Raw genomic sequence first — 14,200 nt, 5'->3', positions numbered from 1 at the left:
TTAGTTTTAGGACTAGAATTTCTGTTAGGATTATTTATCGGTTATCATTAGTGGTGGGATTTGATTAATTTAGTATAGTGGTATAGAAAAACAAAGGATAAAACAGGCTATTATTTGAACTTGGAACAAAGGATAAGATGTATCCATCCATGACACAAAAGGATCAATTCATACACAGCAAATAACACACAAAAAGTAAAGGACAGCTCTTTTATTGCTGTTCTTGATTTTAAAGTCACAATGAAGCCTTTGACACGGACCCAAAATATCTTTTTTAAAATTTCACTGCAAGTCCTAAGACGACCCCTGCGGATGGGTTGATCAGTTACTCTAAAGTGAATGGAGGGATGACATACTAGCTACTTTTCTGATTAACATATATAACATTGTTTTAGTAATTTGATATTGATAGTAATTAAAGTTGTTTTGATTATAGAGTAAAAGGGGTACAGATCAAAGTAAACCTACAGCAGAGGAGAAGAGGAAATTAATTAATGATCTTATCAGCCATCTTGATAAAGATAGTGACGACCTTGACAGCTCCATAGAGGAGATTCATTGGAAAAAGGTTGAATCACTCCTCCCTGTGAAATCACAGGAGAGAAAATGGATAACAGTTGGGCAAGCAACTAGTTTACATTCCAGCAAACCAGGTGATACCAGGAACAAAGAAGAGGAACTGGTTCTTGGTATAGAATTACCTTCAGAGAGTGAAGGAATGACACAGAATGGCACAGATTCCAATACATCAAGTCCTGTCCTGAAAAGGAGGAAGTTCCTTTCAGCAGACAGCACTGATATGTTAAAGTCACACTCAGGACAACACCACACGATGCCTCCATCTACAGTCTCTAAGACTCCTGATAGTTTATCGTACTATCTACCAAGCTCAGAACAGAACAGTGGGGATGATATGCATGGTAAGAACAGTTTATATCTGGTCGTTTCATTTTGATTTATCAGGCAACAGCTGATTGATATTTTCATGTTGCTCCTTTAATTGAAAAAATAACTGAGAAATTGACAAAAAATGTGTTGATAGAAAAATAAGATCAAATAATTTAAACATTATTCATTTCCTCATTAAAAGCTGCAATTTCCTTTCAAAATGTTACCTGGTCAATTACAATTCACGGTTTCAGCAACAAATTTCAAAATGCCATACTTTCTGAAATTATTATTTATACATATTTTATTTGAAGGGACATGATTTGACACTAGGATGAGTTAATTCTGAAATAAAATTTGTATTTATTTCAGGTTTTGTAGAAGAGATAAAAAGCCATGCTGCCCCTGTTAATTATGCTGCTCCAAGACCATCTAGTCTCCATGACAGTGGTCATGTGACTGCCTCGACAGGAAGAGGCACATCACTTCGGGAGCGAATTATGGAAATTGGAAAAACTCTGGAGGTAAATTTTTGACTATGTTAATTAACAACTATGAGAAACTAAAGAGAAAAAATAGGGGTGAAAAAAAGATTTAAACAGATGGTCAGAATTCCCTCCTCAGATTATTCAAGTTATAATCTTCATATTAGATGTTCAAGCCTTTTTCTCAAATTTGCTAAAACAATAAAGAGAATTTTGTCTTTTAGTATGTGAGTTTCTCCCTCGAAAATTTGTAAACCTAGTTTGCTTGAAACATTACAGATTTAGAGATTATGGTGTTAAAAATAATATCGCTTACACACATAATAGGCATTTTCTTTTGTTTTCTCAGTAATTTTAAAATGTATCAAATTTAAATTTATTTTGTCTATTCTAGAAAAAAACAGCTCCTTATTCAGAAATATCAGATGAAGAAGAGAGTCTGTTTACATGGAAGACAAAGGTAAAATAGGCCTAAGGAAATAGATATTTAGGTTATTGAATGGCTCTAAGGAATTCTAGTGACATGCTACATTATGTGCATGCCTCCCAAAATAAAGAGTTTTACACAAAAACATTAAGCTAAAGTATGAATTTTTGAGTCAATTTAAAAATTCTAGAAATATCAAGGATGTAACTGTTTGATATTTATAATTGGAGTTACCTTCCTTTTTACTCTGATTGCAGATGGGCTAACAACAATTTTGCACAAAGGAAGATATTTCTGTTCATATTATTGCCTTTCATATTATTTAATACAATGCAATTCTAGTTCTACTGCAAAATGAATGCAATATATAGCTTTCAGCGTTCACTTTAAGAAATGGATTTAATCACAAATTTACTATAGTCAGTATTAATGCTCCATGTGCTAGGAAAACAGCATTGTACAGGGACAAAAGTAATGCCATATTTATAGATTCCTCCTATTTCGATGAGAAAAACAACCTGTACTAGTACAATAATAAACAATGGTGAGCATTGATGCTTTTCTATATGTGAATGAATGTATGGTTTATTTATGTTTTAGGCTTATGAAGCCAGAAGAAATTTTGATAATGCAGAGAAAGAAATGAAACACAGTAAAGATGAGGTACTACTATGCTTAAGCTGTCTGATTTCTGATTTCATTCATGCTAAATACATTATATTACATCATTTAAGATAATGCTTGTGTAAAGATAGTATTTAACTTGCCTTTTCCTTTTGTATACCAGTAATAATGTAAATAGTAAGAAATGTTTTAGCTAGTGGCTAAAAAATTAAAATTCTTCAAGAGTTTTAATACAAAAGAATGGAGAGAGCTTATCTTGCTAGTAGCAATGAAACAAAATATTCTTTAGAATTGTGATTGAAATATTTCGTTGTACAATGGGATGTCAATGCCTTTGTTAGTCTTGTATTATTTTAATTTTAGTTTCTTGTGTACAATTTGGAAATAAGTATGGCGTTCATTATCACTGGACTAGTATATATATTTGTTCAGGGGCCAGCTGAAGGACGCCTTCGGGTGCGGGAATTTCTCGCTACATTGAAGACCTGTTGGTGACCCTCTGCTGTTGTTTTTTTCTATGGTCGGGTTGTTGTCTCTTTGAAACATACCCCATTTCCATTCTCAATTTTATTATAATATATATTTCTTCAATTTATCAGGCATTCTCCACACACAAAAATGACCAACAGATTTTATGAATCAACAGTGATTCTTTACACGAACAAATCTAAAAGTTGTAAGAAGACCTTAAGGACATTAAATAATTTATAATCGACTGTGAATAGAATAGAATAGAATATCTTTTATTTCCATAAGAGGTACCCTCAAGGGGCATAGTGCATATACATTCATGACAATATATAGTTACAAACAATTACAAATACAATAAAGCAAAACAACAAAACAGTATGCTTTAAAAAGTTAGACATTTTAAATATTACTTACAGTATCCCAGTGTTATATTATAAATGTTTACTCAAGGCAGGTGTTTTGATAAGAAATAGCCAAGTTGTTTTAAAATATTAATAGACTCACAGTTTAATAGCCAAATAAATTTATTGACCATATCCAAGGAGTAAAAATTTTTACATTCTTTAAATATCAGATCAAATAACATGTCTCTATCCTTAGAGTATACAGGACATTCTATAAGAAAATGAAGTTCATCTTCCACTTTATTCAAATCGCATTTATCACAAATTCTTTGATGAACTTCTAATTTGGAATATCTCCCAGTTTCAATTTTAAGTCTATGAGATGAAATCCTGAATTTTGTGATAGCTTTTCTCAAATCAAAATTTTGCTTTTCTCAAATCAAAATTTTTCAAGATATTTAAATAATTTTCTTTACAAAATGATGTTTTAAACTGACAATATGTTCTTAGTTTTCCTTGGCTATTTTGGCTATAAGCATTTTCCCAAGATTTGACATAGGATACTTTTAAACAATTAAGTAAACATTTTCTGAATTTGTATTTACTAAAATTAATGAAGTTACTGGGCAGGTCAATAATTTTACATAAGTGTCTGACACTGCTATACCAACTATTGTGATTTTTATCAATTTTATTGTGAATAAAACTACAAAAGTAAAATCCACAATTTTCCATTTAAGAAGGTAGTCTGATAACCAAAATACTACAACAGATTTTATTATGAGGTCGATTCAGAGTACTGACACCATTAACCGTAAGATACACAACGTAATATTATGGGTTGATAGCCATTAACATTATTTTCCAAGCTTCCTCCTGCCAAAAAACGTAGACAAAGGGTATGTCACATGTTGTCCACATCACTTATTGTAAAGCATGTTAAAAATTTGCACAAATATTTACACTGATATTTAAATGGATATACATGTAATTATTATACCCCCGCTTTCCCCCGCTTTAAAAAAGGGGGGGTATACTGTTTTACCTCTGTCTGTCCGTCAGTCCGTCCGTCAGTCCGTCCATCAGTCCGTCAGTCCGTCCGTCAGTCCGTCCGTCAGTCAGTCCGTCCCATGAAACTTTCGTCACATTTTTCTCAGGAACTACACATCCACCCTTTCTGTAATTTGGTATCAACATTTATATATGTCAGCCATACCGTGTGATGCGTTTTCAGATTCATCACTTGACAACTTCCTGTTTACCGAACACTTGTCTGATTTTACACATTATAGCCAAGTTGAAAATTTTCGTCACATTTTTCTCAGGAACTACAATACAAGGATTTCTGAAATTTGGTTTCAGGATTTATATAAGTCAGCTATACCGTGTGATGCGTTTTCAGATTCATCACTCGACAACTTCCTGTTTACCGAACACTTGTATGATTTTACACATGATAGCCAAGTTGAAAATTTTCGTCACATTTTTCTCAGGAACTACAATACAAGGATTTCTGAAATTTGGTTTCAGGATTTATATAAGTCAGCTATGCCGTGTGATGCGTTTTCAGATTCATCACTCGACAACTTCCTGTTTACCGAACACTTGCATATTTTTACACTATTAATATTATCCACTTGCGGCGGGGGTATCATCAGTGAGCAGTAGCTCGCAGTTTCACTTGTTTTCTTTGTTTATGAGCTGAGTTTGTTTTATAGAAATATAGTGTTTGGACAATCTCATACAGTGTTGTTTGATATGAAGATTTTCATTGGACATCATCATTCTATGGTCAAACTTTTAATATTTGCTTGATGGAGACCAATGCAAACTGTAATTGACTTTTCTATTGTAGAAAATTTATTTTATGAATGAAATTTGTAGAATCTTGAAAAGTATGGTGGATAGATGTTTCTGTATCTTGTATATGTTTTATTATATAGTTTACTGTAAATTGTGGGTGCTATATAAGTTGTTGATTGTACTATTAAGTTCTTGCGTATATGTAGTTTCATTTATATTATGATTGTAATTCTCACAGGATTATTTGATATTCTTGAAATTTCCCAAATTACACTATGGTCAATGCAAAAAACAGTTTTGATACAAAATGTATCATGCAAAGGTAATTGAGCATCATTTCAAAACAACCTTTTCAAACTAGTAACCTTTTTTTTTTATTAATAGATAAACAAGTTAGAGAAAGAACTTGAAGAAAAATGTAGACACATAGAAATATTAGAAGCTTTTGTAGAAATGTTACAGAACCTACTTTGTAACAAAGTAAGTAGTCTTAAAATAAACAAGTATATGCATCTTTAAAATCACAAATGTTTTCCTACATCATTTTTACAGTTTTTCACGACTTTTTATTCCAATGCCAAATCTGAGAGGGCATTTAGTTTTACCTTTGTCTGTGTGTATGTCCATAAGTCCCCTAATTGGTATCCTTTCTCTAACTTTGGTTTGCTTCAAGCAAATATTATGAATCTTATACACAATACTTATTACCACAAAACCCAGTTTAAGTTTGAATTTTATTGTGTTTTCTTTTACCCTTCTAGAGTTATGCAATGTGTGTTCTCTGGCTTATTTTTACCTCAACTCAATATTAAGAAACTAGCAAACAATGCTTAAGACAACAAAACTCAGATCAAGTTCTTATTTTTGTAGCTTTCATTTATACTTGTCTTGAGTTATGTCCCTTTATAACATTATATGCAAGCGGGGGCTTCATCTGTGTCCCATGTTCACATTCCCCATTTATTTTTTGTTCTTCTATTTCTAATTGAATTTGTGAATCTGCTAACTTCATGATCATTGTATTATTTATATGCTGTTTTATGCATGAAGAATAAAAAACAAGATAAATTATTCTGGATTTTAACTAAACCTTTACCTGATTTCTACAGCAGTGTAATGAATTTATGGATTTTTTTCTATTGAAGGAGAATAAAAAAGATAGAGAAGTGCTCAATGAAATTGAAGTTGAGGTGCACAGAATGAAAGAAAAACTTACAGATCAAGTGACAGGTAGTACAGGAAGTGATGTCACAACACAACTCAAACGTAAAGACAGAGAACTTCAAGCAAAGGTATATAGATTTATAAGTATTATCTAATATGAGATTCCATTAGAAATAGTGGAACATACTACATTGTATAAACTTCTGTCACAATAAAATTACCATAATGAGCTAAGATTCCCAAACTGATTAAATAATTGGCCAACATTTATAGTGTTTAAATGGAAGCTGATTTTATAGTTTAATAAAAGTTATACCAAATGTAGTGGACTCTTTTAGTTGAGAACATTTTTAACTATAGGTGTAATACCACCATTGATTTTCCCCTATTATTCTTTGTTAAATTTGCACTTTTCAAAAAAATGTGTGGAATTTATCTTTGTTTCAAATAAAGAAAAACTTGGCATGAGTAAAGTTTTATCCTGTCCAGTACTATAGAAAAAAAATGACATAAAATTACACTGCATATAAGAAAATAACCATCACTGGAAGTTAACAAATCAAATTTCTACCCTTATTAGTCACCATGTAAACTCATTAAAACAAAATATTCTATAGAAATCCCAAATAAAAAAATAATGGTGCTTTGAAATACCAAAGACATATTTTTATGACACAGAAATCTTTTACTGCAATAAAATGTAAGATTAATTACCTACAACTGTCAAATTCAAGGGAATATTTATTTTCAACCTATTTTCGTATACAACGGGATGTGACGTACCATGATTTGATGGTATTACACCTATACAAAAATTATAATGTTTGGTCTTTTCTGCAGACAAATGAAGTTGACAGTTTACTGGTGGAGTTAAGACAATGGCAGGAGGAGTGTAGAACAATAGAGGATATGAGAGTTAATGCCCTTGAAGCTTTACATTGTCTAGAACAAGAAGTGTCAGAAACACACATATCAGAAAAACACCTGAAACAAGACTATAATAACCTGCACGAACAGGTAAATTATATAAACATTTCACTTTTTCCTGTTTCTTACAATTTGACAAATCTATATAATATTTTCTCGGAAAGCTAACATTCAGTTTTTTTAACTTGAGTAATTTGAACTCCAACCAGTAAGATAACATCTATTTCATTTCTATCTCCTTTTGTATACTTTTAAACTTAAGCAAGTGTTGTCTTTTTGGACTGGGATTATTAGGTCTAGTTGAGATAATAGAAATATATGTGTACATTCAGACACTTTACTGGATTGGCTAGTGTGTGGCTGAGTAACAGCAATTATGTGATATTATCCTTTAATGTGTAAAACTTAGTAAAAGGTAAAAAATCACCCATTTCATAGTATGCTTTGTTTATTGGAATTTAGGTTCCAGTCAATGACAAATATATGTAATGTTCCACAAAGCAAAAATTTAGACTATACTGAAATGAATGGAAATATGAACATTTTAAGACATACAAAATCACTACTTTTACTAACAATATAAGCTGTGAATTCTTTATCTAACACTATTAGCTGCAATTCATGGATAGTGAAGCTCGTTCATTGAAAGTTGAAAGGGATCAACTCAGATTTGAAATTATTCAGTTGAAAGAGAAAGCCAAAAACTTTAGTCATCTGGACTTTGAGAAAAATAGCCTTGACGACAAAATGCAAAGTGTTTCAAGACTTTTAGACGGCAAGGTATTATCTTTATGTGATAAATACAAATTATCCACCTTGAATTTAGTATTATATTTAGCATTAACAAAAGTTCAAAAGTTAAATTTTAAAGATACATGTATTTGCTTTCTTTTGTTGTCAGCTGTGGATTCAATTTTAATTCTAGAAAACTTAACTGTTAAAAAATGATTAAGAAATGTCTTTTAACTGAAATACATTTGAATCTTGTAAGACAAGCTGATAAAAGCATAAGATAAGTATGTGGTATGAGAGATTTATTTTTAAATTTCACTTTCTTAGAAACGTTATCAAGGAATGTATGCCACTTGCAGATCAATAAGATTTTTATTGGTTACTAAGTAATCTAAAATGTGAAACACTTTGCAATTTGTATATTTAAAACTAAACAGACTGAGACAGTTAACAACCAAATGAAGGAGGTTAAAGAACTGAAAGTATCGATTATCTCCCTTGAGGAAGAGAAATATCACCTACAGAGAAAACTACGGGATTATGTTAACATTCAGACAAGGGTACTAATAAGTGTTGTTGGCACTTGTAACAATTATACTGAATGTCACATTTACTTATATATTAATATCAACTTGATTTGTTTTAAACATTTATCATGTATTATGTTTCTTGTCACTTGTGTATACAACGTACTATGTTGGCATTTTAACCCCCCAGGGTTTCATGTTTTGCAATAAAGAGTATTATATTGTATGTTACTGTACCCCGAATTATTTGGTCCCTCACAGTGATCAATCTTTCCTACTTTCAAAAAATGTAGTAATCATAGATCAGCGGAATATAATTAATGAATTATTCAGGTTAATGTTACTGAAAAATTGTTTGTATTATTATTTTGAAACTAGTTGGAGGTATTAGGATTTTATGGTCAAAAGTAGGACACAATTCATAGTTCTTGTCTGCTTCTATGCTAAGGAAATGGAGCAATGATCAAGTTTGGGGTGTTTTTGTGGAATGTTACTTTGTTAGCTAGCATGGTGAAACTTCATTTCAACAAGTGAACCACTACAAAGTGGAGTTAATATTCATATAACATTAAAAGTTTATTTCCTCACTATCCTTCAGACAACTTGCTGATATTTTTTTTAATTTTGTAACCAATTTATTTAAATGGGGATGTCATTTCCACTTTAGATTTAAAAAAAGGAAACTGCAAATTTTATGGTATTTAGTTTTGAATTACAATTTAAACATCAAAATTGGTGGTGGGTGGGTTAAATGTCACAGAAAATTGCCAGTCAATTGCAAAATGTAAAATCTCTGTTTTTTTTTTGTTTTTTTTTGTGTATTTATATGTGTATGCATCAGTCAAAATTGTGTGTTGGGAAGTTTTAGCAGCTATAAATCACGGCTTACCTATTTTTTATCTCTTAATTGATTTGTTTATCAGTAAATCATACTGTGTAATATATTTTATATACTGTTTTATGTATTTATGTTCTCTCTATACACAAAAACCATATAGGATATTTGTAACAAATGAGATTTCCACATTTTTTGTCAACTTCAGTAATTCCAAGGCTTTTTATTAAACACCTTGCTTCATCTCTGTTGGTTACAATGTGTAGTACATTTTCATTGATATTTAGGATCCTATAGGTAAGGTAGATCTTGGCTTCATTTTCAACCAAACTGCTTGACTGCTTAATATTTCAAGACTAATATATTAACTTGCCTGATTCTTTTTTTCAAAATTTATATATTTACCAGGGACATATCTAGGGTTAAAGGAAAGGGGCATAAGTGTCCCTTTTGGTAAAAAAAAAGCTGAGCTACGCATATTTTTTTTAAGATTAAATGCTGAAAAAGGAATTATTTTCCTATCAAAGGGTATCTCTATGCCCCACCTGATTTCCCTTTGTTTATAAAATAAGTATAGGAGTTAAAATACAGTACGTGTTGAATGTCTGCTTTGTGTGATGTTTTGTATATAAAAAAGAAGATGTGGTATAATTGCCAATGAGACAACTTTCCACAAGAGACCAAAATGACACAGACATTAACAACTATAGGTCACTGTATGGCCTTCAACAATGAGCAAAGCCCATACCACATAGTCAGCTATAAAAGGCCTTGATAAGACAATGTTTATCAATGCAAATGAGATGTATGCATGTTAAAGTATGTTGTCAGAGCTCATGTGTTATTGAAATTGTTGTCATCTGTATATGTATGCAAACATAAATTAATTTCTCAATTATTTACTTACTCACTGACTACTTTTAGAGTTGGATTTGTATTTTTGAAGGATGAAATTATAAATTTAAGACTGAGGATTGTATGAATAAAGTTGGAGTTAGTTGGTGTATAGTCAAATCATGTTAATTGGTCTTTCAACAAAAAGTTACATAATAACTAAATGATTGATTAGTAATTTAATACATGTTATTCTGTCTTTATTTTCACAGATATCAACATTAGAAACAAATAAAGAAGATTTAACAAAGAACATTGCTATTTTAAAAGCCAGGATTAGTCATCTGTCACAGAAATGTAAAGAAAAGGTACTGATGCAAACACTTCAAGTTAGGCTTTGTAAAATAAATTATCTGCATCATGTGTGATGGGATATTCTGATATTTGAATTAGATAAAACTCAGTTACATTTTATTATATAATTATCTTATGTAGACTAATATTGAATCTCACTGGATGTTGTGGTCAAATCTAGATGTACTCATAAAAATTACTTGATATTATAACATGACGTCCTTCAAATGCTTTGAGTACACACCCATGTTAAAATACAAATATAAATAGCAGGTGGTAAAAATATTTGACATAATAGGCCAACCTTTGATAAAATCATGATATATTCAAGCGCCCATGAATTATTCTCAACTAACTTTATAGGAAAATCAACAGAAAATTACAAAGGCATATTTTTCAAATCAAGCCTATATATGTCCAACAACATAAAAAGTTTTAGTTCAGCTGTTTTATTTTGTATCTATACAGAAGGTAGTGATTTGAAGAAGGATTTGTTTTGTTATATTTTCAGGACAGCCTTTTACGGCGCCTTAAAGATGAATTTTGCCAGGGATCTGGGAAATCATCAGCTCTGCTAGAGGAGCTTAAAGTTATGGAATCTTATATGGACAAACAAGATAATGAAAGTCCATCAATGGTATGTTATTTAGTTATAAAAGAGATTTTTTCTAAAAATAAGATATGAATTGTTTTAGATTTAAAAAATCAAAAGAATTTTGGTGATATACTATAATCAAAATTATTTCAGATGTATACACTCTGTGACAATGTTATCATAAACTCAGGTATATTCAAGACAGTATAACTGACAACACTTCAGATTTAGGGTGAAACTTCCTTTTTATTTATAAATATAAAATACCTATTGGACCTGTACCCTGACTACTTAATTTTGAATGAAAATTCAAAAATGTTGTCAAGAATTATCTCCCCTTAATCGAGCTGGATGGAGATCTTCCACATTGTAGCTCCTGAAGGTGTGCAGGTATGACAAAGTTTTTTATCATGTTTTCTGGTTTGTCCATTTTTTTTTTGTATGCACATGATTTTGTTTAGGTTCCAAAATTAGTGGAAAAATTAGTCTAAATAAATCTTATATATAGCTACATGTCAATTTATATTTGTATTTTATAGTTATCTAATGGTAAAGTCCCTGACCAGAATGACAGACATTTAATATCAGAACAGTTTGTACAAGGAGAGATACCAAAGAATCCACACTTCACAGTAGTATCAGACTACGATCCTTCTATGTTTTCTAAAAGTAACAGTCCTCGACTGGAACTACAACTGAACAAGGGAGATAATGTCCTTATTACAGGTAAGTTCTATATTTTTAAAAAAGGTTTTCATTTCATAAGGTAACAGTCCTTAATTAGAAATGTGACTTGAAAAAATTGGGATATATTTTCTTGTACAGGTAACTTATCCATTGAAATAATAAGAAATTTATGTTTTTCTTTTAAAAAATCATGTAATATAATTTACTAATGCTTTTGGTAAAAACCATGACAATATTTAGGGAATTAATAAGTAAAAATAAATACAGATATTGTATAAAAAAAAAAAGAACACTTATTGCTGAAAGTAAATAGGAACTATAAAGTAAAGATATGAAAATTAAATGACATAGATTATTGTTTTACAGGTCCATTAGATGACAGAGGGTATTTTGAGGCTGAGGTTAATGGAAAAGTAGGACTGGTACCAGCAGCTTATTTAGGTAGAGCTCCTGTAAATGGCCACCATTTTCCCACAGCTAATGACAGGCGGTGGCAACAGTATGAGAAGCCACCAAACCATCTTGATACCTCACCAGAAAATATTGTTCAGATGTATGGCCAGTTGGTTAAACAAGGGAAATCTGGATGTTCCAGTCCTAAGTTTAATGGATTAAGGAAAACAACAGGTCAAAACATCAAACAAGGTAATAATTTACTAACTGTTGGATATGTTTTAAAAGCAAACAAATCTACAGAAATTATTTGATATTCTGACAGCTTATATACATTTACATTTTGCATATGTTTAATTTTTATATGTTAACAGATTGAAAAATTGTAAATGTTAAGAACTTGCTGAACAGTTTTTATACGACCGCAAAATTTGAAAAAATTTTCGTCGTATATTGCTATCACGTTGGCGGCGTCGTCGTCGTCGTCCGAATACTTTTAGTTTTCGCACTCTAACTTTAGTAAAAGTGAATGGAAATCTATGAAATTTTAACACAAGGTTTATGACCACAAAAGGAAGGTTGGTATTGATTTTGGGAGTTTTGGTCCCAACATTTTAGGAATTAGGGGCCAAAAAAGGCCCAAATAAGCATTTTCTTGGTTTTCGCACTATAACTTTAGTTTAAGTTAATAGAAATCTATGAAATTTTGACACAAGGTTTATGACCACAAAAGAACGGTTGGGATTGATTTTGGGAGTTTTGGTTTCAACAGTTTAGGAATTAGGGGCCAAAAAAGGGCCCAAATAAGCATTATTCTTGGTTTTCGCACAATAACTTTAGTTTAAGTAAATAGAAATCAATGAAATTTAAACACAATGTTAATGACTACAAAAGGAAGGTTGGTATTGATTTTGGGAGTTTAGGTCCCAACAGTTTAGGAATTAGGGGCCAAAAAGGGACCCAAATAAGCATTTTTCTTGGTTTTCGCACCATAACGTTAGTATAAGTAAATAGAAATCTATGAAATTTAAACACAAGGTTTATGACCATCAAAGGAAGGTTGGTATTGATTTTGGGAGTTTTGGTCCCAACAGAATAAGGGGCCCAAAGGGTCCAAAATTAAACTTTGTTTGTTTCATCAAAATTGAATAATTGGGGTTCTTTGATATGCCGAATCTAACTGTCATGACTGTGTATGTAGATTCTTAACTTTTGGTCCCGTTTTCAAATTGGTCTACATTAAGGTCCAAAGGGTCCAAAATTAAACTTAACTTGATTTTGACAAAAAATGAATCAGTTAGGTTCTTTGATATGCTGAATCTAAAAATGTACTTAGATTCTTGATTATTGGCCCAGTTTTCAAGTTGGTCCAAATCAGGGTCCAAAATTAAACTTTGTTTGATTTCATCAAAAATTGAATAAATGGGGTTCTTTGATATACCAAATCTAACTGTGTATGTAGATTCTTCATTTTTGGTCCTGTTTTCAAATTGGTCTACACTAAAGTCCAAAGGGTCCAAAATTAAACTTAGTCTGATTTTAACAAAAATTGAAATCTTGGGGTTCTTTGATATGCTGAATCCAAAAATGTACTTAGATTTTTTATTATGGGCCCAGTTTTCAAGTTGGTCCAAATCAGGATCTAAAATTATTATATTAAGTATTGTGCAATAGCAAGTCTTTTCAATTGCACAGTATTGCACAATGGCAAGAAATATCTAATTGCACAATATTGTGAAATAGCAATTTTTTTTTAATTAGAGTTATCTTTCTTTGTCCAGAATAGTAAGCAAGAAACATCTAATTGCAAAATATTGTGCAATAGCAAGATTTTTTTTTAATTGGAGTTATCTTTCTTTGTCCAGAATCAACTTAAATCTTTGTTATATACAATATACAATGTATATTCACTTTTTACTACCAACTGATAAATTAAAATAATCTTTACCATTCAGTGATAACAAGCAGTTTTTTTACATCTTAATATTTTATGATGTATTTAAATGAGTAGTTATTGTTGCAAACTCCATTAGAAATTTTAATTGAGATTAGTTTTGGAATAAGGGAAAGGGGGATGTGATTAAAAAAATTGGGTTCAATTTTTCTCATT

At 30.9% G+C, this 14,200-nt stretch overlaps 1 protein-coding gene across 11 annotated transcripts in view; it reads left to right on the top strand.

Moving 5' to 3' along the window:
- The window catches only part of LOC139520873 (GRIP and coiled-coil domain-containing protein 2-like), an 88,130-nt gene that overhangs the window by 70,237 nt on the left and 3,693 nt on the right, over positions 1–14,200 (top strand). For 6 of the 11 annotated variants that reach the window (XM_071313885.1, XM_071313884.1, XM_071313882.1 and 3 more), the window contains 13 exons: positions 437–920; positions 1,261–1,412; positions 1,768–1,833; positions 2,401–2,463; positions 5,427–5,522; positions 6,188–6,334; positions 7,047–7,223; positions 7,746–7,913; positions 8,303–8,425; positions 10,334–10,429; positions 10,927–11,052; positions 11,550–11,736; positions 12,064–12,342. In XM_071313885.1, the coding sequence (XP_071169986.1) occupies positions 437–920; positions 1,261–1,412; positions 1,768–1,833; positions 2,401–2,463; positions 5,427–5,522; positions 6,188–6,334; positions 7,047–7,223; positions 7,746–7,913; positions 8,303–8,425; positions 10,334–10,429; positions 10,927–11,052; positions 11,550–11,736; positions 12,064–12,342 (2,164 nt within the window). The remainder of the gene's footprint in view (positions 1–436; positions 921–1,260; positions 1,413–1,767; positions 1,834–2,400; positions 2,464–5,426; positions 5,523–6,187; positions 6,335–7,046; positions 7,224–7,745; positions 7,914–8,302; positions 8,426–10,333; positions 10,430–10,926; positions 11,053–11,549; positions 11,737–12,063; positions 12,343–14,200) is intronic. The other 5 variants (XM_071313890.1, XM_071313889.1, XM_071313888.1 and 2 more) reach the window with 2 other exon arrangements.

This window comes from Mytilus edulis, chromosome 4, assembly GCF_963676685.1.
Source record: "Mytilus edulis chromosome 4, xbMytEdul2.2, whole genome shotgun sequence".
NCBI classification, from domain to species: domain Eukaryota; kingdom Metazoa; phylum Mollusca; class Bivalvia; order Mytilida; family Mytilidae; genus Mytilus; species Mytilus edulis.
Note: the sequence above shows the minus strand (reverse complement) of the source record. Positions and strands in the feature narration are given on the sequence as shown.